At 38.3% G+C, this 27,217-nt stretch overlaps 3 protein-coding genes across 13 annotated transcripts in view; 1 reads left to right on the plus strand and 2 right to left on the minus strand.

Annotated features, from left to right (window-relative positions):
• Positions 1–27,217, plus strand: part of LOC135172874 (single-stranded DNA-binding protein 3) — an 81,078-nt gene that overhangs the window by 37,194 nt on the left and 16,667 nt on the right. The window contains exon 4 of the mRNA XM_064139337.1: positions 24,190–24,262. The gene's annotated coding sequence lies outside the window, so the exon portion shown is untranslated. The remainder of the gene's footprint in view (positions 1–24,189; positions 24,263–27,217) is intronic.
• On the minus strand, positions 84–15,669 carry LOC135172872 (excitatory amino acid transporter 3-like). 6 transcript variants are annotated; one of them, XM_064139332.1, is made up of 8 exons: positions 15,622–15,669; positions 11,620–12,351; positions 4,083–4,474; positions 3,487–3,681; positions 3,229–3,412; positions 2,708–3,136; positions 2,471–2,605; positions 84–2,378 (listed from the first exon to the last, which is right to left on the minus strand). In XM_064139332.1, the coding sequence occupies exons 2-8, from the start codon at positions 11,637–11,639 to the stop codon at positions 2,234–2,236; spliced, it is 1,500 nt and encodes a 499-aa protein (XP_063995402.1). In that variant the 5' UTR covers positions 11,640–12,351; positions 15,622–15,669; the 3' UTR covers positions 84–2,233. The 6 variants fall into 6 exon arrangements, with proteins under 6 accessions (XP_063995402.1, XP_063995404.1, XP_063995403.1 ...); XM_064139334.1 differs by having other exon boundaries at positions 11,620–12,207; positions 15,493–15,656; XM_064139333.1 differs by having other exon boundaries at positions 11,620–12,310; positions 15,493–15,656.
• Positions 18,509–26,768, minus strand: LOC135172878 (ubiquitin-like-conjugating enzyme ATG10). Of its 6 annotated transcripts, none has more exons than XM_064139357.1 (6): positions 26,628–26,767; positions 24,662–24,833; positions 23,503–23,659; positions 22,780–23,011; positions 21,906–22,071; positions 18,509–20,014 (listed from the first exon to the last, which is right to left on the minus strand). In XM_064139357.1, the coding sequence occupies exons 3-6, from the start codon at positions 23,608–23,610 to the stop codon at positions 19,906–19,908; spliced, it is 615 nt and encodes a 204-aa protein (XP_063995427.1). In that variant the 5' UTR covers positions 23,611–23,659; positions 24,662–24,833; positions 26,628–26,767; the 3' UTR covers positions 18,509–19,905. The 6 variants fall into 6 exon arrangements, with proteins under 6 accessions (XP_063995427.1, XP_063995424.1, XP_063995426.1 ...); XM_064139354.1 differs by lacking the exon at positions 26,628–26,767 and adding an exon at positions 25,766–26,254; XM_064139356.1 differs by lacking the exon at positions 24,662–24,833 and having other exon boundaries at positions 26,628–26,768.

The following is a 27,217-nucleotide window of genomic DNA, read 5'->3' on the forward strand; positions in this document are numbered from 1 at the left end:
AATTTCTATCTCAACCCTTCATGAAATATCAGCTCTACTCACAGAAAAATTCACTATTCAAAATCCCCAAAAAAGGAGCGAAACACTTTAAACAACATTTTTATTTTACTTTTCATGTTTTTCAAGCCTCGAATACAATGTTCATACACAATTACATTTTTTCATATTTCCCATATTAATTTTTAATCAACGAACATCGAGCTCGTCGTTTAACTCTTGACGTGCCCACAATTAAAATTTATATTGCATATTTATGCACCCACTTAGTGAGTTCTTGACAACAATAAATTGAATGTTTAATTGTGTATAGCTTCACAGCTGTATTGACATCAATCTCAAAGTAATTGCAATGGTACGTTTCAATAATTAAATTTCATTAAATTTTCATCTGAACACTTACTGAATTTCCATATACATAGATCTATGTATACATAATAATATATTTGTATATATATAATAAATATTATTTTTTTTTCTTCAAGTCGATTCAATCGATATGGCCGCCAGCGTTTATTCCATAAAATTGATATAATCGTTTGCTATAATCCATATATTATTTGTATTAGTACCTATGACTCATTAATTATATATGTATACACGTATATCAATTGCATTATAATTATTATCTACTGATATAATTGATAATGGAAAAATTATTAAAAGTAATAAAAAATGGGCCATTAATTATTGTTGACGTATCATTGTTTTTTTTTACTTAAACTTTGTGCATATTATTTTCTTTTTCGTTGTTATGTGTTCAATGTTTTTATGTACAACGAACGATATTAATGTCCTTGATGTGATCAAATTGTATAACGATATACTTTTATCGTATTATGAACATCATTTATTAATATATTTGGCACAAATTTGAGTGGTTAGTTAATCGTTATTGGCCCATTGCTAAAATAAACTACATGAGATTAACGAAGGTAACATATTCCATAAACAATAATTAATTTACTTTCTTCGGTTTGGTAAAATAATATAAACGATTGACAATGAAACACAGAGGCTGCTAGAACACTTAGGCGGTGATTTGTTCGAGCGTTACGGGGTTGAAGTTTAACCCTCCACGGGTATACCTCCTGAGCGTATTTTCTACCATTATATTGAAGTAATTTATCACCTCACGCCATGGCTACATTCACCTTGCATTACAAACCCAACGACCAACTCGCTCAACTTCATTATATCCTCTCCTGCTAAGGTCTACCCTGTTGGGGTTAAAAATCGTGCGGTTCTGGTCAGTGGAGAATGTATTCCATCACGTGTTTGCAAATCTCAGATATTGTGATGAAAAATAGGATTCGACATTCGTGGAAAACGTGTGCTTCGACACTTGGAAGCCTCCACACCCCTCCCGGGTCAAGAATATATTGTTCTAGCACTTATGTTACGTTCACTTGCTGTCGTAAAGTGCTTTTTCGATCACTCGACAATGAAAAGTAAAGGGAAAGACGCGGTTTGATCACTTGCTAAAGGTATTGTTGGCAAAATAGGATATTTCGTAATGAGCTAAACATTATTTTTGTGAGGGATGTGGAACAGAATTTTTCATCATAATGTGTGGAAGAGATGTTTTGAGGGACTCGACGTGTGCCCAAAAACCCACTTTTTCGACTCGTATAATGAAAAATATTGTTCAATTCAAGTGAGACGAAATTTGTCACAAGTGCGAAGTTGACAGACCGGGACATTCATCGAAATATACCTTTTAAACACTCTAAGAATAGTAAAAAATTCAAAAGCTTCTAATATTCTGAAAAGCTTTAAAGTTTTCGAACTCACTTGACAAACTCAAACTTTCTTCTGACATAGCCACTCGATTTTAGATTAAGAAATGAACGAATTGATTGATCAATAGGATGAAACAACGTAAGCGAGAAAGCAGCCATAATTAACTCGAAAATCTTTACCCCAATCTACATTTAACGTAAACTGAGCTGTTGACTGTTCGATCTATTATAATGATAATTTTTCCCTCGAAAATTACGGTATCAGATAAATACCGCGGAGTGCACATGTATAGGAATAATACTCGAGAGAAAATCTAACGGGGGATGAGCAACCCCATTGTGTCCGTAGAGGGTTAATACCTGCATTACATACATTATTTTAGGTTTTTCTTTTGCTTTAATATTCTCTCTTTTGGATTATCTTCTTAATCTCGTTAACGCCCGCCAGTTGCCTGGAGAGGCAATTATTGTCATTGGTGTCCAGGTCGATCTATTCATATCGACGTTGTGTGACGATCGGCACCGTTTTGCGATTGAACATGGTACGGCATTGCGGCTAGTTCATTTTTACTCAGGTAATTGACGATACCAGCGCCCAAAGAATCGCCAACGACATTCACCGATGTTCTGAAGCGATCCCTGAAGAAATAAAGAGAAATTGCAAAGGATTTATCAATTATTCAACTGAGACAGACATCTTCCTGATTCATCAGTGGATTGGAGACACTTACAATAGCCAATCAATGGCAATAATGAGGGTGACATCATTAGCAGGGAGACCAACAGTGTCCAGGACCATGACCATCGTCACCAACCCAGCCTGGGGTATGCCAGCAGCGCCAATGCTAGCTGCCGTTGCAGTGATGCTAAAATTTATTGACAATTGATTGGCATTTGAATCTACTTGAAATTCGGAGAAATTAAATGATAATCATTGCAACGATGAGTAATTACAATAGCCTCGTTACCTCACAGCCGCCAGTTGTCCAAATGACAGAGGTACTTTGCGAACCTGAGCGATGAAAATCGCTGCAACAGCCTCATAAAGAGCTGTACCATCCATGTTGATAGTGGCACCGATTGGCATGACAAAGCGTGCAACTCTGGGATCGATTCCATTTCTCTCCTCAAGGCATCCAATGGCTATTGGAAGTGTTGCCGAGCTCGATGATGTACCAAATGCAGTGGCAATGGCTTGTGCCATATTGTAAACGTATCTGAAGGGATTTTTCCTCGTGAAGATGTAGAAGATGAGTGGCAGTACGAAAAATCCGTGGATAAAGAGACCTATTATGACGGTGAGGAAATACATTCCCAGTTGACTCAATACTTCGTCGAATGTCTGCATCTCCAGGACTTTTGAGGTCACTAAGAAGAGGACACCCAGGGGAGATAGCCTGCAATGGAGTGAATGAAAAAAATTCGTCAGGGCTTCATGGCTTAGAGGACAATGTTATGAAACTCAAGTGAAAAATTCTAAAGGACTCACCAGATGACCCAGTTGGTGATGATCATCATGGCGGAGGACAATGCCTCGAAGAAATTGAGCAGTGGTTTGCCATCTGGTCCCATTTTCCCAAGAGTAATTCCCAGGACCGTTGCAAAGACAACCAGACCCAATATATTCATTCCTGAGGTGTCCTCACCACTGATGCCCCACGTGTTATTGTCCTCTGTACATGAGTAAGAATTGAATAGACGTTTGGAGGTGAAGGGTGGTTTTGCATTCTCATCAAGGGGTACTCACCGGTATCATTAGCTCTCTTCGTAAGTACAGTTCTATATTGCGAGATACAGGCCTGCACCAAATTCGGAGGAAACATATTTCTGACTAAATCCATAAGGGTGTCAGCAGTGTTAACACTCTTGGCCATTTCAGTGCTCTTCATGTCCTCTCCTCTGGATAGCGTGCCAGGTTGAATTGACATGACCAGGATGATGCCTGTGGGAGGAAATCTGTGAATATCTTCCATTGATATTTTTTTAAATAACTAGTGTCCTTGTTCCTACCATCAGGTAAAAGAACAAACTAATTGTTTTATTGACAAGGACGAAAAGACTTTTTATTTAAGAGGTAAGAGTAAACGACAAGGAACAAATTATTCAATGGAAATAGCCTCTCTCTTCCGCAAGGCCTGAGCAAAATGTGAATAAGGAAATGTTTATGAAACTGTTTTATCTGAATTTTCTAAGTCACTCGTTCTCGCTCATGTGACAAAAATTTTGGCAAACGGTTGGCAGTCAGAGTGATAGAGGAGATGAATTGTTATTAGAAACTGGGAATTATCCTCTGACTTCACCCCTCGCTCACAACAATTAATAAAGTTAAACAACAAGACACACCCAAAACGACTGCACTGACTGTTGTAACCATGTAATACGTAATGGCACGGGCCCCGATCTTCCCACTCAACGACAGATCGAGTGATCCAATGGCTGAGACAAGACTCGAGATGATGAGGGGTAGAATCAAACTCTTGAGCATCCTGAGGAATAGTTCACCCGCGTAGTTGACGTACATGATTTCCCGGGCCGACCATTTACCAACCCCCTTCAAGCAGATTCCAAGGACAATTCCTCCAACGACTCCGGCGATGGTCAGCATCGTCAGGGCATTGTGAGACAGGCATGATGTGATTCGCTGTCGTCTAGTTTGTGGCCTTTTGCTAGGCTCCTGGGAGTAGTACGAGCTCCTCTCCACCGGCTTCGCCGAGTCACTTCCAGAAAGTGGTGATCTGTGAAAATATGAAAGGAACTTGTTACATGTTTTGTAGACATGTTCTGGGCTTTGAAAAATTCTCTGAATGCAACGAGAATTTATTTAAATTCGAGATGAACCGGAGCCAGAAAATTTTAATTAACGGTTCAAACCCATTCGAAATTGATGTTTCGAATAAACAAACATTTTCAAAAAAATATCTGTACAATTTCTGATATATCTAGACATTTGTTTTCACGCTGTCGGCTTCTGAATAACTCACATAAACATCATAAATCTATTCTCTTTTGTATGTAAATATGTATAGGCATGTGATATCCCCGTCTGTATGTGTCAGATATCGAGATATCCATTCAAAACAACGATTTATCGTTTCGCTGCTAGGCTTACTGATCACATTTCGCTAATTCGTTGATTCAAGCATTGGCCCTTTACGGATATACTCTACAGGTATTTTGGACTCGGCTTTATCCAATTAGTGTCATAGGCAAATTGCATTGTTGCACTGGAATTTCCTCCCTATTACAAGCCACTTCGAATCGATTGCGTGATTTGATTGCATCTGACAGGTTCATTCATTATATCAGAATTTTGTTTCACTAGCCTGCCCCGAACGCGTACGCATGACAAGTGTTTTTAGAAACATTAATCAATTATTCCCGGGGATGTTCATTTATGATTAGTATTGCGCATATGTCAACAAGTATCCCGAAAACGGTATGAACTGTTTGGATGCTTTTTGGTGTGAACTCAGGATCGATAATCACTCGGAATTTTCTGCTGTCCAGGAAAAATAATTTTGATGATACGGTCTCTGGCGTGTGGAGTTCAATATTTTAGTGTTACAAGGCAAAATCGAATGTCTGATTTTCACACGACTATCGTAGGCATTTATCAGACACTAAAAAAGTTGATTTTATCCCGGAATAAATTAATTCCCTTCACGGAAATAAATAATCCCTAAAAATTACAGAGGTCACAATTTCTTCACCGATTACGGAATTAATTCAGGAAATTTAATTGACGGTATCGTAATTTTTCACAGACGATTGAGGTAAAAATCACAGAACACGTATTTTCAAGTGAATATTTTTCTTCGTCTACATTCACATCAACAAAGGGTGTAGACTTACTTTCATTCCGTTTGATATGAATTTAGAATCGAAATTCACAAAGGGCTGAAAATCAACCCGCCTTTCAAACGATTTTTTTCCACGTTTTTCTCCGCGTGTATCGAGGAACTCAACCGAAAATGCTTAATAGTGTGTAAAAACCGGCCAATTAGTTAATCGTAATTTGGATGCAGTAGAACGTAGGGCATTTCTAAATGTCCCACACAGTCGATCCAAAGCGCCCATTTAGCCGAGCACCTACACAAGTAATTCAGCACTCATCAGTCCGTCACATCCTGTTTGTAAATGCGTGCTAGTGGGCTTACAAACGCTACACGAATATGTACACCATAGAGATGATCTCGTATCGTTCACGGATTATCACCAATTATTTCAATGATTGCATTCCATGCGGAAAGAGCCACAACAATTTTTCCGAAACACTGGGCGCATGAAAATCAAAGCGGCGAGAGCTGATTCAGCGATAATTGCTCATGCGAAGTATATTTCATCGGCGGTTAGATGAATTTCCGCGAGTAGATTGCACATGAATCAATAGTTCACCTGAAGAATAATTACGAATTGAAGTGTATCTGTGATGCACATGCATTTCGAAACGATGATCAATCTCTAATCCGATTCATCGGAATTGGAGAACAACAAGATACGTCAAATTAATTCGCTGCAAAGGGGAGAACAAAAATCCTGATTTCATTAACGTCTGTTCATATTTTAACATCATTAGGGTATGCTACCGAGGAATAACTTTGGTTGTCAAGAACAGGCTAATTATGTCCTGGGAAACGTCAATAGTTTTTCAAAATTTCCCACCAATTATTGCTAATAGTGGACATCGAATAGAATGAGTCTGATCATCAGTGACTTTTACCACTGAATTTTCCTTGTACGTTTCTCGCAGTTATACGATCTCCATTTAATATTATGTCTTCCATTAATACGTAATGGGAGATTCTAGAATATATCTCTTCCAAGATTTATATAGGTTTTTGTATGTGGCCCACGCAATGATGAATTATCGTGCAATGTCAATTCTAAGTACAATAGCCGGTCTGATCGACAAAAGAAGAAAACTCTTATTCCTTATTCCCTCGCCCATTACCAATGACAAGGTTCAAATTACGCAACTTCCTCGATCTTACTCGCTGTACATATATACCCGGCGTCAATGCCATAATAGATGTCTCAGCGACTCCCCTTCAAGACTGATAGCCATAAAGACATTGAGAATTCCATCCGAAATCGTGTCATTGAAAAGGGAGTCATCAATTCTCCGCTCAAGGCTATGACCCATGACAATTATTCCGTTTGTTACGTTCTGGGATCTTATCATGTTAATACCGTACGGAATAAATTCACTATTACAATAAAAAATAAATTTCGTGATCAGTTTGTTATTAATTTTGCGGACAGTGGCACTGCATACGATTCAGAGGTAAAACAATCAGAAAGTTTAAGGGGTTGAAAGCTTGAGAACTTCGAAAGTTCTCAGTGAAAGCTCTCGAAATCGGTTTTTTAAATTTTATCATGACCTTGAAAATGCCACGTGGAGGTGGAGTCTGAGGTCATGACACGTGTCTGTCTTTGTCGTACTGTCTTTCACGGTAGAATAACCTCGTTTGCTATTCCCCTAGGAACCTCACGAACTCAGTGAATGATAATAATTCCCATTGAAATGGGAAATGAAGGCGAGTCGTGAAAATGTTCATAATACAATGTCGCAATCTCAAAATGCCCACTGGTGTCTAATGGCTTACTTATGTATCACGTATTATGAAAAATTCCCTTCAATTCAAGTCGAAGGGATACGTGAGAAAATGAAGGCTGAATCAATCATTACAAATCGAAGGATATTCTGAGTAGATACGTGAAAAAACTTTTAGATTTGTTTACTAATAATATATGAAAGAAATCACACTCTGGAATAATCGATATCAGATTTCTAAAACATCAATTTTGTAAGAATTTTTATCGATGATGTTCCACATTCGAACTTGTCGTACTCGAGGGTTCGATTAGATTAGAGGTTGTCCCTCGTGTTATTGACTTTATCGGAAAGCTTTCCTCCGATTTCGGGGGAAATACTTCATTTCTATAGGTGCTCTTGAAATACAGCTCTGGAACTAAAAATTAATTGATAAATAATAGGAAGTAACGACGGTGATAAAGATTAACAGTTTCATATGTCATTTTCTTTACGTATTTTTTTTTGTACCCGAAGTGCTAAGATTGCTATCGTAAATATAGACATTCGGAGCGATTATAACGGAAAGCTAACTTGTGAAAACAAACATTATGTAATAATCTGCATGGACAGGGAGACACAATAATTTAAATATCTCCAGCCATACAATAGTTGAGGGGAAAAGGAATCTAAGTCGATTTTGCTAATTCCATTTAGTTTTAGCTGAACCACTGGAAATCTCAGGGAGCTCAGGGACTTCCTCATCAGTTTTTATTCCGGTTTACAAATAAAGTTCCTTGACAGAGAAGTCCTATCTTCATCAAAAACTCACGCTGACGTTAACCGGACTTATCTCGCTCCAGCACTTCCCCAGTAGATCAAAAGATGAGCACTGGGAAAAATGATAAAGTGGATTCCTTCAGTTCTGGTGGATTCAACTGCGGAAGAACTGGAGCACTGAACGATGTCATGTACTTTTCGTCGATTAATCATTTAATATCCTCAAATTGAAATAGATGAACACCGTTGAAAAGTCGAATATAAATTAATTAACCCTAGACTCCAATATATATAGACCAGCCTGATCTCGAGAAAATTTTTATTCTCTCTCATTCTAATAACCTTGGGATTTTGTTTTGGGACTTGAAAATCGAGAGATTTTTTTTAATGAGATCATTTGAAACGGGAAAAATTTAGTGGGATTTTTTGTTAGCCTTAGTTGCCTTGAGTCTAAATATAGATGAGCCCAGAGTAATGGACACAGTTTTTAATTCGAAATTAAAAAATTCCTCCGATTGGTAAAGATGAATGACATTTGCAGTGAAAGATAAAGATAAACTCTGAAGATTTTAATAATACTTGTGAGATAAATTCCATCATTAATTGCTCCAATTACTTCCATAACTGACTTTAGCAGTCAAAGTATGGCGGTGAATGTGCGTCTTTCAAGTAGGCGTTTTACTCAATTACTAAATTCTACCTCGCGAGGTGCTACGAGTTTAACCAACTCGCAACTTACATGACAGTAATACAACCATTGAGACTCAATTCCTCATTCAAGATACATCCACATTATGAAAAGAACTGGGTAGTTTCCAAGAGATTCACGCTGTTTCGCCTTTGTCTATTAACCCGTGTCACAGTAATCAGTACTTGTTATTACTGACTAACCGTATTTGATTGATTGACTCCTTCCTGTTGGGCCTAAACGTGCCATTATTATCTTCTGATGATTTATCACTTCGTGGACCTTAAACCTCTGAAATTGTTAATGGCTTAATCAATTCACTAATGAAGTGGTAGAAGGAGATGATTCATTTCCGCTCCGACTTAACTTTCTTCGAAGTCTTTCGAAACTGAAGAAAAGTAGCAATTTTAAAGTTTTCTCGTTCGTTTAAAAATGAATTAATTTGATTTTTGATTATTTTGAATTGGTGACAACATGTGATGAGGAATTCATAAACGGGTTGTGTAAGGTTAAATAATTTCGATGCCCTTGGAGATAAGCCAAAGATTGTAGTTAGTCATGAAATAGTCCCTGATACTTGAAAATATTCATATTTCACCGGAATGTTAAACCTTCTGTTTACCACCTAAAGACATCAAACTGGAGATTTCATCACCGTTTTTTTTCTCAATCAGATTCAATGTCACTGTTGTGGAATTCTCTACACGATTAACCATCAAATTTCAATTTTTCCCTCCACGTAGACAATAATATACTTATCTTAATTACTTAACTATTTTATTTCAAGTTCACAAACACGTTCCATCGCGCTGGTTTATCTCCATGATGTTACAACAAAATTGATATAACTTAATGAGCAAACTGCCATGAGTTCATATGTTTATAATGCGGTTGGAGATATGCCGCTGTAATTAATTACGAAATTATTCAAATCAATTTTCAAGTGAACTGTCAATTTCTTGTACTGAAGACGACAATTTCTTCAATTACTACTTAAACCTTGACATTCCATAACTATTATTATTTCGCAAAGTTGGATTCAATGTCACTTATGAAATTAACTACAACATTACCATGAAATTTCAATTTGTCGTCCTAATGGAGACAATAACATACTTATCTGAATTACTGAACACATCTATCTTAAGTTTACAATTGCATCAAATTGCGATGGCTCATCTCCCTGCATGATTTTGCCACGAAATTGATGACACAAATTAATGAGAAAACTCCTTTTGTGAGGTCATGATTATGATCGCTGTCGAGATATGCCTTTGTAGCTAATTACCAGGCACTCTCTACCATGACCACATTCATAATCAATCAATTTTAAAGGAACTAATCAAATTCAGACCAAACTATTATTGAAACTGGAGAACTTGAGGTAAATCATCATCACTTTTATTATAAATTTATCCAATTAAAATTGAATCATCTGAACTGCTGGTTCCTCTTCAAGTTTATAACGGTGTGGACTCAGGTGGCTTTTGCCACCAAATTCATTACGCACATTAATTACCTCTTGAACTAGTTCTGTAAAGTCGTCTCATGACAGTGTGATCAATACCTTTGGAGGTAGGCCCTTGTAATTAATTACGAAACAGTCCCTGACGTCTCGCAATATTTACATTCAAACAAAATGTCACGAAGATTATGAAATTTCTACGGTTCTCCCTTGAAAACTTGTGACTTTTCATTACATTCTCTTCAAAATTAGGGGATTTGGAAATCAGGACTTTCCATGATTTTTTTCGTTCAAAATTTGAATAATAAAATAACTATTTGGGTTCAACAACAATTCCCTTCAAATTTACAACCACGTGAAGTCTCACTCCGTGGCATTCCTTCAAGACAAATCGACCGGAAATTATCGTTCACCCGAAAATTTCTTCAACATTCCACCAATGACAGTGCAACTTAACAGTCAAGTTGAAAGGGAGTTTACTTATTTTTAGATCGACAAAAACTGTGGGACAATTTAAAAAGCACAATCCGTCACATATATCCTCTATGCAATCTCTCCTCCCTCATCATGTTGTGCATGATATCGACGCCCGACTTGTGGCGATGTCATTATACATGCGGTTTTATTGTGCTCGCTGTCAAGCGATGCTGATGATGAATACTGTGGATTAGGATGATGAGGCGCTGACAAAGCTCTTGAGAGTCTTGAGTACTACTGGCAATTGCACGAAATTGCTTGAATGTTGTATATAATGGGTGGTATGCTGTGATTATAAAGACGGTGCCATGATTTCTGCAGGAATGTTTTTTATTAGTGCACGAGGAGAGAAATTGACACGGCTCAGCCGTAGCCACGCGGATAAATATTGCTATGCCGATTAGCACACGGCAATAACTGTCATGGCAATGGCTGTCATGGAACATCGTAGTAGTTGCTATGATTGACAGAAAGCTCCCCAACAGTATTCACAGAAATTTTTTGCAAAAATTCTAGGACATGTGCTGATTATAAAAATCACAATCTCTCGGTTGTGAAAAGATCGAATGCTGTTGAAGGAAAATTTCTGGGGAGTTCGGGTACATTTCTAGGGAATTTCTGAAGAATTGTCACAGAAGGTCGGAGATAAATTTATATTGAAGTCAATAAAATTTCGAGTGTCGATAGTGAACTTTTTTTTCGGGCAAAAGGGTAACGCACGTCGTGTCCGGGGGGAGAATTGACACCCTAGACGTCAACGAGCTTAATATTGACAGAAAGCTTCTCTATTTTACCTGCCCCGATTAGAACCGCCTATTTCCTCTAAACGCCCACGAAAATATGCCCTTTACACCCGCTGTGTGGAAAAATTAATTATTGCGAGTATAAAATAGATAAATTAATTACTAACAATGCATCAACTACACTCAATACTTACAATTCTGATGCAACTTCCATATTAAATTCCAATTAATTCCTCTCAGTTATCGAAATGTATCGTATGCAATTCCGCTGTAATTGTTCGCATGTATGTACTTCCGGTGTGTCGGAAGTGGACAGGCGGTGAAGGGTATGAGGAGCTGTCCCTTCTGTAACAGGGGGTCCCGTGAACTGCTCTCGTATCGATGAGTTGAAAAAAAAAATTAATGTCAATTTTTTTTTTCGCCCCTTGCGCTGATTATCACCGATCCCACAAATTCACTGATGAGGTAAACACACAACACCCATTGTCCACACATTGATCTTCGATGGACGATGAAAAACGATAATTTGGGACGCGAAAAAATCACAAAATCCTGATGTAGCCGACAAAAGAGGATGTGTTGCTGATGGGGTCTCTCTCAATCTGTGCCACCTTGGGTGCTTTACGATTAAAGCGTGATGTGGTAGAATACACACGCACTGTTACTAATATCTCCCCTACGACGATCCCTTCCTGTCTCCCAGCACCGGTCCTATCATAATGTCACAGATACATGGATAACAGGGACTATTGCTTTACACGTTTACTCGTCCATCCACTGTACTAATCGCCATTGTTACGAAAAAAAAAATTAATTATCCTCGTCGTTCACTGATGCCACCAGATTAATGTCAATTTTTTTATAAACACTGGGTACGTTGTTAGTCTGTCAATGATATTGGGTTTTTTTCTACTGGCCCTGCCAACCTTTAGAATGTTGATGTAATAGTTTAGTAGAGGGAGAACATTTCTGCTGAATGTCAAGAATTAGTCGACTAGTTGTTGAGGGGATTTATCTAGTTTTTGTAAAGTCAGAATTTTTGTTGTTGAAATGAAAATTCAGATTTGTGAGCTGGTGGGGAATTCATGGAGCCCTTTTCGAGGAAATAACCGCAATAGCTTTGACAAAATCAAATGGAGAAGTTTTTTTGCGTGGGATTTATTTTCACTCTGACAATTTGTCTCTCAGGTAGGTCCTAATATAGAGAAAAGTGTCAGGGGATAAACAATGAAAATTTCATAGACTAATTATTGAAATTCAGCAGATAATTCTCCGAGTTTTGAGGTGAAATGGAAATGACCGATTTGTTGCGTTATTTTCTTTCAGAGGGATAATTTTTTTCGAATTTCCGAGGCTTTCCTAGCCATAATAGGAACTTTTAAGTATCTCTTTGTTCCTGTATCCTTCCTGGTAAAGTGGAAGAGCTTTTAACACATCAACGCATACAGCTATAGACCTAGTTTTTCTTCCACTTCTCAAACGTTTTTTGGGGTCCGGTCTAGTTTCCCTCTGCTCTCATTGTCCCACTGAATCAACATCCGTATTTTATTGTATTCTGACCTCTTTGTTGATATTACTTCGATCTGGGGTATCATCGAAGATTTATTGGAACGACTGGGGTGACCTGATCGTGAAAGATTAGGTTGGCGGAGGTTATGACAAGAAATATTGACATTAAAGTAGTGTAAACATCACTTGAGATTTGAAGATCTAAAAAAAATGATCCCAATAGCATTCGCTTGATAAAATTCGAGCTCCATAATTTTCCATAAAACGAATCTATGTACCTGAAAGACAGTCCACATTTTTTTGCTTCAGTATACGAGAAAAATATCGATAGGGAATATTTTTTATTGAATTTTTACTCAAATTATTTTAATGGAAAATTGCGTATTCCGTGCACGAATGAAACAAAGTTTTACGAATTCCGGCTTTAAGCTCTTACCTCAAAATACCTTTGAGAGGACTTTTTATCCCATCAATATAATTAGCAAAAAAAATATTCCCAATGATAAAAGACATTGTCAGTGGAAAAAAATAGAGACATACTAGAGGACTAAAAAGGCAATATTTTTCAACTCTTTCGTGCTCTCAACGGGTCACCCCAACCCCCCAACTGTTTCGCGCCCGATTTCCATGGAACCTTTCAATACATCACCCGATTTGCGTGTTATCAGTGGGTCATTGTTGATCTGAAAAAGTCTCGTTTATTGTAGAGAAGTTCTAGGCACTAGGGCGCCATTGTTCGCGCGGCAAATAGAGTTTTTCATTTGCCATCTGCGTAAAAAGTGAGAAAAGCGACAGATCGAGTGACCTCGATTCACGATCGACAATCGAGTGGCCAGAGGGTAACACAGTTATTGGAAAATAGTTGAGGATATCTTCCCCCTTTTTCCCCACTTTTAAAATGCAAGAGGGGTGGATGTCAAGTGCTTTCGCGGTGTGGCGCTAAATGCAGCTTGCACTTGACGATTCACTTATTGCAGTGGGAATAATCGATCGATTTCAAGATATCGAAATGCACTAATTTCTGGGGAATTTAATCTGTTCACTCAGGATTCAGTATGTCAGTGCACGGAGTAAATGAATTCTTAAGAATAATTCTAGAATAATGCAATTTTCCGATAAATCATTAGATTAATCGAGAAAATGAAGAGAGGAAAATTAATCCAATACAGCGGATTTTTTTCTGATTTCAAAAGCAAATATTTCTGAAGCCGAACTACTTTAAGATTTATTATGGAATGAAGAATTTTTAAAATCTTGATTCACCAATGGAAATTATGGGGGGGGGGTGCCTTTTCTTCTGGCTGTAAAGAATAGGGAAAGGGTGGATGTCAAGTACTTCTCCAGCGTGGCACTAAATCCGCTCCCAAGCTCGAGGATTTACTCATTTCAATGGAAATAATCAATCGATTTCGGGGTATCGAAATGTACTGGTTCTTGCAAAATGTAATCTTGACTCTGGGACGGAATATGAGCGATAAATATTCCGCTCTTTTAAACTCCCCGATCAGAAATAGGATGAAAGGACAACGCCGACGATGAGTAATGAGAAAGTGCAATTTTCCAATAATGGGATTAAGTATTAAAAAAGGGAAAGAAGTCAATTTCATAGGGGGAAAATCAGTTTTCCATCAAGTTTGGAAATATCTTCGCTCTCAAAAGAAATATTGGTTATAAATATCTCGCTCTCTCAAACATGTCCAAGAGACTCAACCCAAAATATACAGTGAGAGTAATCACATAGTGATTACAATTCTCCGATAGATAATTAAACTGAGTCATTTAAAATAATGAAAATGTAACACAGAAAAAATCTCCTTCCATTCAACTTCCAATTGCAAAACTCCTCAATGAAAAGTCGTTCAAAATATTCTCAAATTGTCTTTTTCATCCCTCGAAATGCGCTAACTATCCATTCATCCGAGGATAAATAATCTCCATAATAATAACAAGTATCGGCATTTAAAAATTCACAGTTTCACCGGTTCACCAATGATCAACTGACTTTATCTCCTCAATTCCACTTCATTTAACTCTTCCTGTGGAGGCCTCTCGCGTGTCACTGCACATCGGTATAGAGCCCACCCTATCGTCTCACAACTAGTTCCCCAAGTACATTCATCCTGACCCCCCTCTCCCCCCCTCTATATTTTTCAGCATCCGTGACTTATCACCGAGGACGTGTAAAAAAAAATATATCTCGATTTAAAAGTAGCCCAAAACAGGGAGTAAAACGGACAATATTCCTTTATCGGTGTAAGAAGAGATGAGAAATGGTGGGAGAATTCTCATCCACTCTCGTCTGACGGCTGTCAAGCCCCTCATTTTGGAGCTTACGATGATATCAAGTATCACAAAAGGAGATGATGAAGGAAAATGCACCCCATCGCGCCTACTTGACTCGGGGAGATAGAAGGATCGTCTAGTGGTCGTTCGATAAACGAGAAAAACACTAAAGTCACCACATAAACACCTCGGAATTTTCCAAAATGATCTCTCAATTGGCAACAAATCATTCTCGTTTGTTAAGTCATTTTACTGGGAAATTACGATTCTCTTACTTTAAAAATTTTCTTTTCTTTTATTCGGATTTTATTTGGTGGGAATTGGGTAGGGAATGACTGGTGGAGAGTGGAGATGCCCCGCGTTGGGTGCGTGTTTGCGATACGGATGGAATATGGGAGCAGCACCTCTTCGCGCGAGCACGCCACGAACACTTGTGGCGTGAGGCTACCAAAGGAGACGCGAACGGAGCCAAAAGCGAACGGTGGCAGTGGCAGTAGCGCGCAAATACGGAGGTGGAGATGTCATTGGTGATATAGTAGTGATAGTCCAGGGTGTTCCACCTCTTTCACTGAGAACATTGTCTCTGGGTTTATTAGTCGGTCTGAGGAGATTAGTGAAGATCTGTTGGTGGAGGGAGAATGCTTGCGAGTAGTAGGGGACACTAATGTGAATTTTATTCTTGAATTGAATGGAGGTATTTGTGGCATGATTGATGACAGTATATTTTAAGAAACCAATTCAATGCATATTTGTCATGGCATTTTTTTTGTAACTATCAGAAAGATTTGATCCAAAAATCCTTGGACTCCTTTCATAAATAATGGACTAATTATCTGAGCAAATTAAATTTAAAAACAATAATCAATGGTTGATTATTGAAGATTATAGCGACGGGGACATTTTTTGAGCCTGGTTGAATCTTGATTTCTCAAGAAATGGTTCAACAGGAGGAGATGCAATAAATTTTGTGGTTCAATTCGTTTAAGGTGGCATTGGAAAGAATATTTACGGATATAATTGGATTAATTTCAATATTATTTATACAATTATCATCGAAATAAAATGGATCATATAGAGACACAGACAGGTACATCACACACGGTCTAAGAATAGAAAATTCGAGCTCCTGGGGTCAGAATTAGGTATCTTGACACAAAAAAATAGGAAATTTAAGAATAAACGAATACAATGTCCCCATTCGCATGTAAAAACTTACAAAACATTTTTATAATAGATCTTTTGATTCGCTTCGTACCACGAATTTAGAGGACAGTCATATCTAATTCAAGAATATTTTTTCTGTTAACAAAACTAGTAAATTAGGTAAAATTTGATTGACACTGTAGACGATCTGTTCATCTCCCGAAATGTTATAATCATCCAACACAATAATCTCATTCTTCAAAAATTTTTCTATACACCAGAAAAAAAATTTATACCATTCAATTTAAATCCAATCCATAATACCAATATGACAAAATTGCCTGCAAATTATCCCTTAATTTTCAATAAATCTCCAACTCGGTATTATATTTCTATAATTCCTCCGAGTTACAAACCATCAGAGCTCCTTCCGATTGCTCTCGCGCGGAAATGAAAACGCAGAGTTTAGGAAATGAAGGGTTTCTCCAAGTTACGCTCGAAATTCAATTGTAATCTCTTGACAAAATTTTTTTCCATAATAACCATAATGTTGGCATAAGAATTTCGTTCATTTTTCGGTACAAAATGAGTGAAGAGTAGTGTAATTTGATAAGAAAATGCTACGTGGAAAAAAAATTTTCCCGCTTCGTCGAGTAAATAAAATGCCTCTTGGGAGAAGAAAAATTATCCCTCTCCGGAGGGTAAGCAGACCAATAGACAGATAGTTAAGGGGGATTTGAGGCTCATCGAGATATAAATAATAGATGAATCACCTAAATGAGGGAACGATGGGCTCTATTCCTAGTAAAATCCATAAAGCATGAGAAATAATTTTTTGAAACGGCAACATTGTAGGCGCAGATGATAAAATGACAATAAAACGGGATACAGCCCAAACCGCCAATTGATAAACGATTGGAGTAGGGAATGTTCATCGATAAAAACCATTCATTGGGTAATCCAAGGCTGGGAGCGACTTTAGGGGAACGAATCGCGTGCAGTCCACCAGTGATAAAAAACTAATCGGTCAGCCTCATTCATATTATTAAATATTTTCGTTAATGATCAATTAGAGTTTAGCTTCGGCTTAAAAAGAGACACTTGCGTGATCGTTTACGACAATATGCCTTTCATGAATAATATCCGAGATCCATTGGGCGCGATTTGCCAGGAAAAGCAGGTCATTGATCATTTTTTTGCTGTCGAATTTTTCTCAGTTGAAAATTCCTCGCGTCTCCTTTTATTGTGGAGCATTAATTGCTTACAATTTTTCGCGACCTACCATTCACACCTTTGCACCTTGTTCACCTCTCCTCGGATTTATCACTAAATTTCAAGCCACTTGAGATCTAATTACCTGAGGAATAGCAAATCCTGTGGAGCACGCGCAAAAATTCGCCCCTCGTCTCGCCTATTTTCCCCCGACATAGAATCAGAAAGACCCGCACCAGAATTCCACTCAACGATTACTCAACATTTTCAGCAATTTTTTCCCACCTCTTTTCAGCCCCCAGACGCTTCATAAGACCCCGAAACAAAACGAACACATGAAAATTTTCCTTTTATTTAAATTCGTGTCAGTTTTAACGAGGCGCTAGTGAGCAACATCCGTGCGTTTTATTCGCTCGCCTTTTTCATCCATATCCAGGGGTAACGAGAGCATCAGTGCGATACGACATCCATGAATCCGCGTATACCAGGAACCTGCAGAAGATGTTGAAAGAGGAAGGAGAAGGTGTCGTGGGTCGGAGGTGCAATAGAGAGGGAGAGAAAAAAATCGGAGCACCGTGATGGTTTTTCCCTCTATTTTTATTACTCCTCTCGCGTTTTTTTATTCCATCAGACTTAGTAGGTTGCGAGCGGACGGTGCGGGGGGGCCAGATCGAGTGGGTGGGATTTCAGCGGAGCTACCAGGCACGCAACAAGCGGCAGCATCCACGTATCCATAGCAACGGGCATCCCTAAGGATCCACCTTGGTTGACGTTTAGGCGGGCTTCCCACTCATCCGATCTTTTCTCCTATATTTTTTTTCACTCTTCCACCCGCTATTTTTTTTTTGTCTCTCCCAGTAGAACATAATACTCCCCATCTCCCTACGTACAAACATCGAGGAATAATAATTGTAAAAGACAGTGTAGTCCCCTAGATATTTATTTTCGATTAACATTATTGAAAATACATCAACGTGATTAAATTAATCAGTGGAGGATACCTCCACCATTATGATTTGTATTATTGTTGCTTGTCTCCATTGATCTTATTCGTGGAATGGTGGCAATTTGCTGGTAGTTGATGGCACTGTCATTTGCAGATTAAAAGTTTGATAACACGAGGGAAAAAAAAATCGAGTCGAGTAAAATGGGAAGAATGATGAGAATGAACGAGAAGGGATGTGCACGTTGACAATGAATAGTGAGTATTCATTAGAAATAGGGTTCATTGAAAATTTAATGAGGGCTTCCGAATAATGAGCATAAGCCATGATAGGTCTCTCCATTACATCTTTTGTTCCGTTATTCAATGACGCAATGATACTCTAGATAGTGCGCCCACAATTTGTTTCTCTTTTTTTATTGAAATTTTTCGTACTTTGTACATGAATATAATTATGTGCATAACATTTAGTTTAGAGGGGAATATTTTCATCATTCTACCCGTAAACCGCGTTGAATGGACAAAAAGTTTGCAAATCACTGCCTATGGTTGTTGTAGAAAAAAATATTATTTATCATGCGGCCAAAAATAGTAGTAAATTATGTCGTCGAACGGTAAAAGTATTATCAGATGAATGTGACTTTATAATCTGATCAGATGCCGAGAATTATAATCACATTCGTTAGATAACACTTTTATGATCGCGTCACATGTAATATTTTCGGCGACCCGAAAACGCGATGTAATCGAAGGGAGATTACAATCGTGATCTATCAGCCCTAGTGACATATAAAAATTTTTATAGCCCGCCCTTTGATGGCAAACTCATGCTCGCTAGAAAAATTTCGGTCGATCTGATGATGACATATACTACTGCCGCCTTTTCTAATCATTCACACAGGTTATTATTAACAGTTCAGTGAAATAAAATTGCTAGATGCATTGGAAAGGACGTGGAAATTCAATTTATTTTCAAATCTCAATTCACATTCGCAAGCGAAAATTCAAGCTCTGGGATTTCACACGAGCGTTGACTCTCCCGGGATCAATAATCTCATCATCAATGGCAGACATGTGTGTACGTACGTCCCACTCGCTACATCCAACGAATAATGAGAGGATTTAACCCTCCGACGGTGGCACTCATTGATTAAACAAAATCCTCGGAGATGGTCAATCCGCTTTCATCGAAAAAAAAAAAAGTTGGTGACACAATGCCAGAGGACTGTGATAAGTCAGCCTGACCAATTCGCCATTCAGGCCAGCTTTTTGTTGAGGGATATTGACGTAGCTATTCGTGTCGATTTCCTTTCACCATTTTTATTCCTCCATTGTCGATTATCAACGGTGCTATCGCGCTGGGTGAAAATTACGACAATTATGACCGTTGTCAACTGATTGAACTTTCCTCGAGGGTCAGGTTGAAGTACTCTCCTCTCAGTTTCAAGTTTAGGGCTGATGGAGCTACTGTACTCAGCCAGCTGATCAATTTGTTGTTACTGGAAATAATTGTTAGCTTATGGTTATGGATTTTCAGTGGTAATTCGATATGCACATGTGTGATGATTTCCCAATGATTGTTATAATTTTCCTAAGCCTTCTCCAAAGTAATTACAATTATTCAAAAAAATAGGACAGCCCTCTTTTATATCTGAGTACATATATATAGGGTATTTCTATTTACCGTGCCTCGGCACATATATTAGGACATTACAACTCTTTCATTCATTAAAAGCAAAATTACGAAAATTATGCAAAGACCCAGCTTTCAGACGTCAAGACGTTTTACCATGTTTATCAGGATTTCATTGATTATCGAATTTAGACTGATGAGCAGCGTTTCAGAGTCTAAGATTTGAGGTGTTTTTCTATTTTGCCGACTGGTCGATAATGTAGGGAACACGAAGCAGCATCAGCAGTTCATTGGATATTGAAAATATATGAATTTGAATCTGCTCGCTGGTATCATATTTTATTCGAACTCATGTTCGTGGAAAAAATTTAATGGCTCTATTTTGAACACTCACCTGGTAATTATCATGTCATTATCATCTGTAGCTTGGAAATCAAAATTATATAACGGGACTTGTACAAATTAACGTGTCTTGACACGAAACACGAGGCAATTTCTCACATATAATACCACAAGTGGTTCAAAATTATCGAATATTTCCCGATAGATTCGTTGCAAACAAATGAAGGAGTCAAGTTTTTCAGGCTAAAAAATCACGAGTGCGAAGCACGAGTGATTTTTCCTGAAAAACTTGACGACTTCATTTGTATGCAGGGAACCTAGAGGGAAATATTCTATAATTTTGAAGCTCGAGTGGTATTCAGGGGATTATTTTTCCTATCCAAATTTCGGCCAAGAGAATTGTGCCATGACATGAAAAGAGGTTTATTTGGTTAAGTGTCGTTTGTTTACCAAAATATTCAAAAAATTATCGCTGATATTCGAGGTAGGCTATACAAAATATCAACAAATGGTGCAATTCTATTGGCTGAAATTTGGGTGGGAAAAATAATCACATATAATACCACAAGTGGTTCAAAATTATCGAATATTTCCCGATAGATTCGTTGCAAACAAATGAAGGAGTCAAGTTTTTCAGGCTAAAAAATCACGAGTGCGAAGCACGAGTGATTTTTCCTGAAAAACTTGACGACTTCATTTGTATGCAGGGAACCTAGAGGGAAATATTCTATAATTTTGAAACTCGAGTGGTATTCAGGGGATTATTTTTCCTATCCAAATTTCGGCCAAGAGAATTGTGCCATGACATGAAAAGAGGTTTATTTGGTTAAGTGTCGTTTGTTTACCAAAATATTCAAAAAATTATCGCTGATATTCGAGGTAGGCTATACAAAATATCAACAAATGGTGCAATTCTATTGGCTGAAATTTGGGTGGGAAAAATAATCACTAGAAAATCATTTCCACAAAGTTATTAAGTTTTGGCAAAAACTTCTTCCATTGTTTACAACTGATGTGATTTAATACATCAAAGGTTCTAGTTAATTTTTCTTACGGGGAGGGATATTCTCGAATATAGAGGGAAATGCCACCCTAAAGTTCGAAAAAGACGAAGTATTTTGCCCCAGTCGTTTCTGACATATTACGAAAATTGATGGCATCAAATAAAAATTACCTCATTTATATGACAAAGACTACTGGGGCAATACAAATTGGCCCAGATTGCCCTGCTTTTTCAAATCACAACCCTCGCAATATTTCCTCATTTACAAACGGAGCTAATTTAACTTTCCCCCCATTGGTTCTTTTAGTAAATTTCAAGAGCACATCACAGATATTTAGAAATCCCTCATCACTTGTTGATACAAAGTTTATAATAGTTTAATAGAGTCATTCACTGGGAGATGGCATTTTACCTTTTTGATGTGTTCTGAATTAACTCCCTCGACAAACAAGGGTGGAACTGCAGAAATATTGTTCCTAGAATTGGATGCACTGCTTGCGATAGCTCATTGTAGCCTACTCCCTGTTGCGCGAGATTTTGTATTGATTCGACTGTCACTGCATTCACCCCCGGGAAATCTGGACAATAAAATTGAATTTGAGTAATTGGATTTTTTGGGAACGGCTGACAGGGTTGAAAATGATTCTATTCACACCAAAAACTTCAATGGGGAGAGACAGAAATTGTGATGGCATTCCGTGAATTTTCTAGCGAACAGAATTCTCATGCGTAATCTAGTTTGATATGTTCAGAGCCAGTAGCCAATAGGAACTCCAGATCACCATGATCATTCGTATTTTTCACCGAAATATCTTGATACAGTATCGACGATCAAATACTGCGCTTCCAATTTGTGATCTATTTCATCTACTCGAATCCCTCGTCCCTCTTACCCTCAATTCTTTTCCCGAGACGGCTCTCTAGACTCGAACGAACAATTATGAGTGGCCAATCGAGAGATTGGGGTCTAATACAGATTTACTACGAAATCCCTCATGCACAACTCATTCCCAAGGGCATCGATGGGTAATCAATAACTCAACAGAACACGAGAACAATATTTCAGCGAATGGCCATTTAATTGATCATTCTCATAATTTTTGGAATAAATGCCCTACATACGCTTTTCCTTTCATCCCCTAGCTTTTCTTAGAAGCTTTTAATTTCCCACGAACTCGAAAGGTTTTGGAAACTTCTCGCAAGGCCCAAATTTTCTTATCCAAATATTCTTCAAAGAAGAGCAATAGAAATAAAATCCCCATAGAATCACTTTCCTCTTCAAGTACCTGATATCCAAGCGTTGAAGTAGAGCACCGGAACCCCATAGCTCATGGACCACAATATGTGGTGCTCTACGCACATCGGGGAATCCTCAACCCTCTTCGCCTCGAATGGATCATCAACATCATCCAGATTTCCCAGGTTCTCTCGCCGATTTTCCCCACCCAATGCAGCCGCCAAATCGCTCGATACAAAAGTCTTTACACTTCTGCATAAATAAGCCTGTCCAGGTACTTCCTGACAAATCCATTGAACAAAAACACAATTTAGTTGCAGTTAAACTTCGTATCATTGATGTCCAATAGCTGAATAATTCGAATGAATTGATATCTGTAGACACGTCTACGGTTCACCCTTAATTGGATATTATTTAAAAAGCAACGGGATAATTGTGTTTTTTTTTATTAATTTGTGCAGCCAACAATACTCGAAGGCTATTCAATAAACAATAGAAAAATTCACGACATATTCTCATGGTAATTATGCACAGTATCTTTGTTGTCATTATCAGCAGTATTTAATATTTTTCTGTCTATAGGTCCACTTCCTATTGTTTATACCTATGATATCCATTTTTCATCGGTCAATAAAGCTCTAAAGCTCCTCAAGTGTCCATCTACTGGTGGTCTATTATATTCACACGTGAATGAACACGGCATAAAATATATGTGCATAATGAAGTGCCTTGGCAAGAGAGTCATTCCTCTATCGATCTGCGCGTGTATTACCTCGTCACCACGGAGTTCCCAGCTGTCCGAAATTTCGTTTGAAACTCGAACTAAACTCTTGGCATTTAGGATAAACTCCTCCCAAGTTAATGTCCCTGGACCGTCCATTGAAATTTGAAGATTAATTAATTATCGTTGACATCCCCTCCAGCACTTCCTAAGTAGGAAACGAAATTTTTCGTTCATTAATTCATTACTCCGTTCATTAAAGGGTCTTCGATAAAATCCACTCATTAATCTCCATTATGATACCTTGAGAGTGTTAAGAATGTGCATTAACTAAATGTTTACTGACAGGTATAGGTTTTGTGGCTGTTAAATATGGTCACATTTGACCATAATCCGCCAATTTCAGCTAGTCTGTTCGGTTTTACTACGAAAAAGTTGAGGGTAAATTATGGAACTAATCAAGTAACCGTCGAGCGAACTCAATTTCTAGTACCTTTTCACCCGATGTCAGGGAGTAAGGGCGAGATGAATGGTAATTTTGGTTTCCGCTGGATCGAGAAAATGGATTAGACGTGAAGATAATTCGTGACTGAGCTGTGTAATTTACGCAGTAATTAAGAAAAAATTATCTCAGTCAACCGGAATGATTGCTCAATATTGTGTGCCATTTTTCGCTAATGGAGGATAATTTTTTTTACTGATTGTGTATGATATAATGTGGCTTCTATTTCTCCCCAGGTCGGAGAGGCTGATCACTTAGAAAATCACTGTGCCAATCGATTGGAAATCACCAGGAGCTGCTAGAAATAAAGTGAGTTCCATCTCCAGTAATGAGTTTTGGGAATGTAGTGAAATTATGAAGAAATGAGGGGACTTTTTTATAACAAAAGAGGCGCAAACCGGTGACCGGAGAAATTTTATCAATGAAATCATAAATTTTCCCCATATCCTGTGGAAATGGCCTAGAAATTCTTGGAAATTTTTCCTTTGGAGGAAATGGAATCAAACAATGACAAATTGAATCGAGATTCATTTTTCAAAACTTCCAAAACCTTCTGAAAAATTTTCACAGAAGCTGAAGCGAAAATTGACACCGTAAACTGCCGTCAAGGTCATGATAGAGCGGTATTTCCAAACTTGTCTTTAACGCTCCCAGTACTGGGTAGTCATATACCAATATAATATCACTTAGTGATGAATTAGCTCAAACCTTTGTGAGACCCTAAGTCCAGCCGACCCGGCTTAAACAACTCCGTAAGTCCCGTAAACTGCAATAAAGTAATTAAACCTTAGCCTTCATTGAATTCCCCGACCGAGTCTAGACCGTCCTTAAGGTTTCTTCCAACGTTTGTCGCCCCTGACGAATCTCGTCTCCTCAATTCCTGAAGAATGCGTTACTTTGAAGGACTTATATCATGAAAAATTGCGAAAAAAACCCAGGAATATTTAATAGCAAAAACATTGATTTGCATGAACTGAATGAATCCTCTCCTATTCTTTTTCAAACTCTATATTTTTAATAATCATAAAATAACAATTTGGAAACATCATTACATTGATAACACAATTAGTGGATCTGCCTAACAGCTGCATATTTTATTAGCCTAATTAATTCCTCTTCCGATTGAAATCCCATCCTATTCCATTAATCAAATAATTCAATATTATCGCTGAACGTAACAGTAGCCTATGAACCCCTTCATCAGCTGAACTAATTAACAGAATTGCAAAAAAAAAAAACTCTCTATGCATCAGGACGATATTGTCATTCGTTGGCATATCGATTGGATGAGAAAAATGAAAAAGGGGAAGCTGCACACCCATGAGAACAGCCAGTGTCTCCCAATCCCCCCCCTGTCCTGGCCCCCCTAAGGCCTCGTCAATTGTCGACTATTTCAAATCGGCAGTGTTCGTGTAACATCGGACACCATCGTGTCAAACCCCTTCCACAACACATTCTGATTTACCCGTCCAAATCCCATCTCCCTATCATACATGAGTGCCCTTGCATTTGTATTGGTGTTCATAAACATTCGGAGTTGTACGCGCAAGTTCCTAGGACCAATCGCGAATCGAGGATTTATCAGTGACGTAGTAATAAAAAATCTATTACAATGATTTTGTCATTACAGTAATGTCAATTTCCAACATCTCCGAATGTAAATTCATCGCAAAACGTGGATTTTAGAGACTTGAATTTTAATGAATATCTTTGAAGCCGTGGGCACAGTGAAATTTTGGTGAAACCTTTTTTGAAAGGTTTCGCTTTACCTGACAAAAAAGGTCATTACGAAAATGAAGCTATCTCCCTTACATTTGAAGGTACTCTTCAAAATCAGTTGAGAACCGAGTCAAATCGAACAATTTTGCCGCTTGACTGCTAAAAAACTACAACTTCACAGAATATACATGAATGCACAACTTTTGCGCCCCGAAAATTCCCAAAAATGTTAAACTCCTCCACCAGAATGGACCCCACCAAATTTTCTGAGCAAAAATTAAATGAATAAATCCGTTTATCGAACAATTAATTCCCGACCCAGAGAATTTCATTTCGGAGCGAAACTCTCAAAACAATCCGTCCGCTCCTGAACCTTGAAACATTGCTGCGCGCGCAGGTGTTTCCCGGCATCGGTACGCATGCGCCCCTCGTCTAGACGCGGCAGAACCGGGGCAAAGGAACGCGTGTCTGTGATTCCACAGTTGAGCATCCATGCATTTATCCCAGTATGCGTGAGAAATAATTCTCCCCGTCCCTCTGAAATAAAACGGAGCAGTTTTGCCGTTGTGTGGGTGCCTGGCCGCGTTGCTACGTGCTAAAGAGTCCGTCGGGTTGCGGGGAGAGGGGATGCCGAGAGTCCTACGGGGGTGGGGCTTGACGAGAAACGCCGGGAGGGGGCAGAGTTAAAAAGCCGAAGGAGGATAGAATAACGAGAGACGCCGAAGAGTAGAGAAAGATAGGTACAGCGAGTGGGGACAGAAAAATATTCTTCACTTGTGTTAGTATACAGGGTCGAAACAGAGTGTTGTACTGTGGGGGGTGTACGAAGGCGATGCTAGGCAGCGCGGTGAAGTAAGGTGCGACGACCAAGTGAAGTGACCAACAGAGGCGTAACTTCGTTCCAACAAAGTCCAGATCAAACCAAATTTGTTTGAGTAAAATAAAGACTATTTACCTAGTGACAAAAAGCCCCAAAATTCACGTTCAACAAACTCATATTCCACTTTCAACAGCTGGGGGGTTGAACACTCGAGTGATAACGTAAACTAGTGATAACACGATACGTGAATAAACTCAGTAGAAAAACGCGAGGAGAACGCCAACAGCTTCAAGTGTCTCCCTCTTACTCCTAACCAACAGTTTTTAACCATTGGCCCCTGTTAACTCTCCCATCTCACTTCAACACGCCTCTGAAAATATTCATCGTTTGAGAAGAATAACGTTCAGTTGTACTCGTTACGGTGAATAACACGAGTTTTCTTGTACTGCAATGACGACGCGCGATTTTACACCGGATTTTAACCCGCAAACGTAGCCATGAGGAGTGAAGCCGTTGGCTGAAAGATAAAAGAACAATTTTCATTTTATTATTATTATTTTTTTTTAAATTGTTGTTGAGACGCCAAATCAATCGTTAGAAATCGATTGGGCTGTGACGCGAGTGCAGGGAAAACTTATTTTTCTTCCTTTTGTTGTTAATTTTAATTCCTTTTTTATCGGGAGCTTTGACAACAGTCGATTGAATTTTGATGGTTTTCGAGAAAT

This window comes from Diachasmimorpha longicaudata, chromosome 2 (assembly GCF_034640455.1).
Source record: "Diachasmimorpha longicaudata isolate KC_UGA_2023 chromosome 2, iyDiaLong2, whole genome shotgun sequence".
Taxonomy (NCBI): Eukaryota; Metazoa; Arthropoda; class Insecta; order Hymenoptera; family Braconidae; genus Diachasmimorpha; species Diachasmimorpha longicaudata.

Excerpts from the sequence above, each read along its gene's own strand:
- LOC135172872 (XM_064139332.1), bottom strand. The coding sequence starts at position 11,639 with ATGGAAGTTGCATCAGAATT. Across the intron at positions 3,413-3,486 it reads GAAGAGAGCTAATGATACCG|AGGACAATAACACGTGGGGC; the intron begins GTGAGTACCCCT and ends ACTCATGTACAG. Across the intron at positions 2,606-2,707 it reads GGACAACTGGCGGCTGTGAG|CATCACTGCAACGGCAGCTA; the intron begins GTAACGAGGCTA and ends AATAAATTTTAG.
- LOC135172878 (XM_064139356.1), bottom strand. The coding sequence starts at position 23,610 with ATGGACGGTCCAGGGACATTAACTTGGGAGGAGTTTATCCTAAATGCC. Across the intron at positions 23,012-23,502 it reads GGGAACTCCGTGGTGACGAG|GAAGTACCTGGACAGGCTTA; the intron begins GTAATACACGCG and ends TGGATTTGTCAG. Across the intron at positions 22,072-22,779 it reads CTTCAACGCTTGGATATCAG|ATTTCCCGGGGGTGAATGCA; the intron begins GTACTTGAAGAG and ends TTTATTGTCCAG.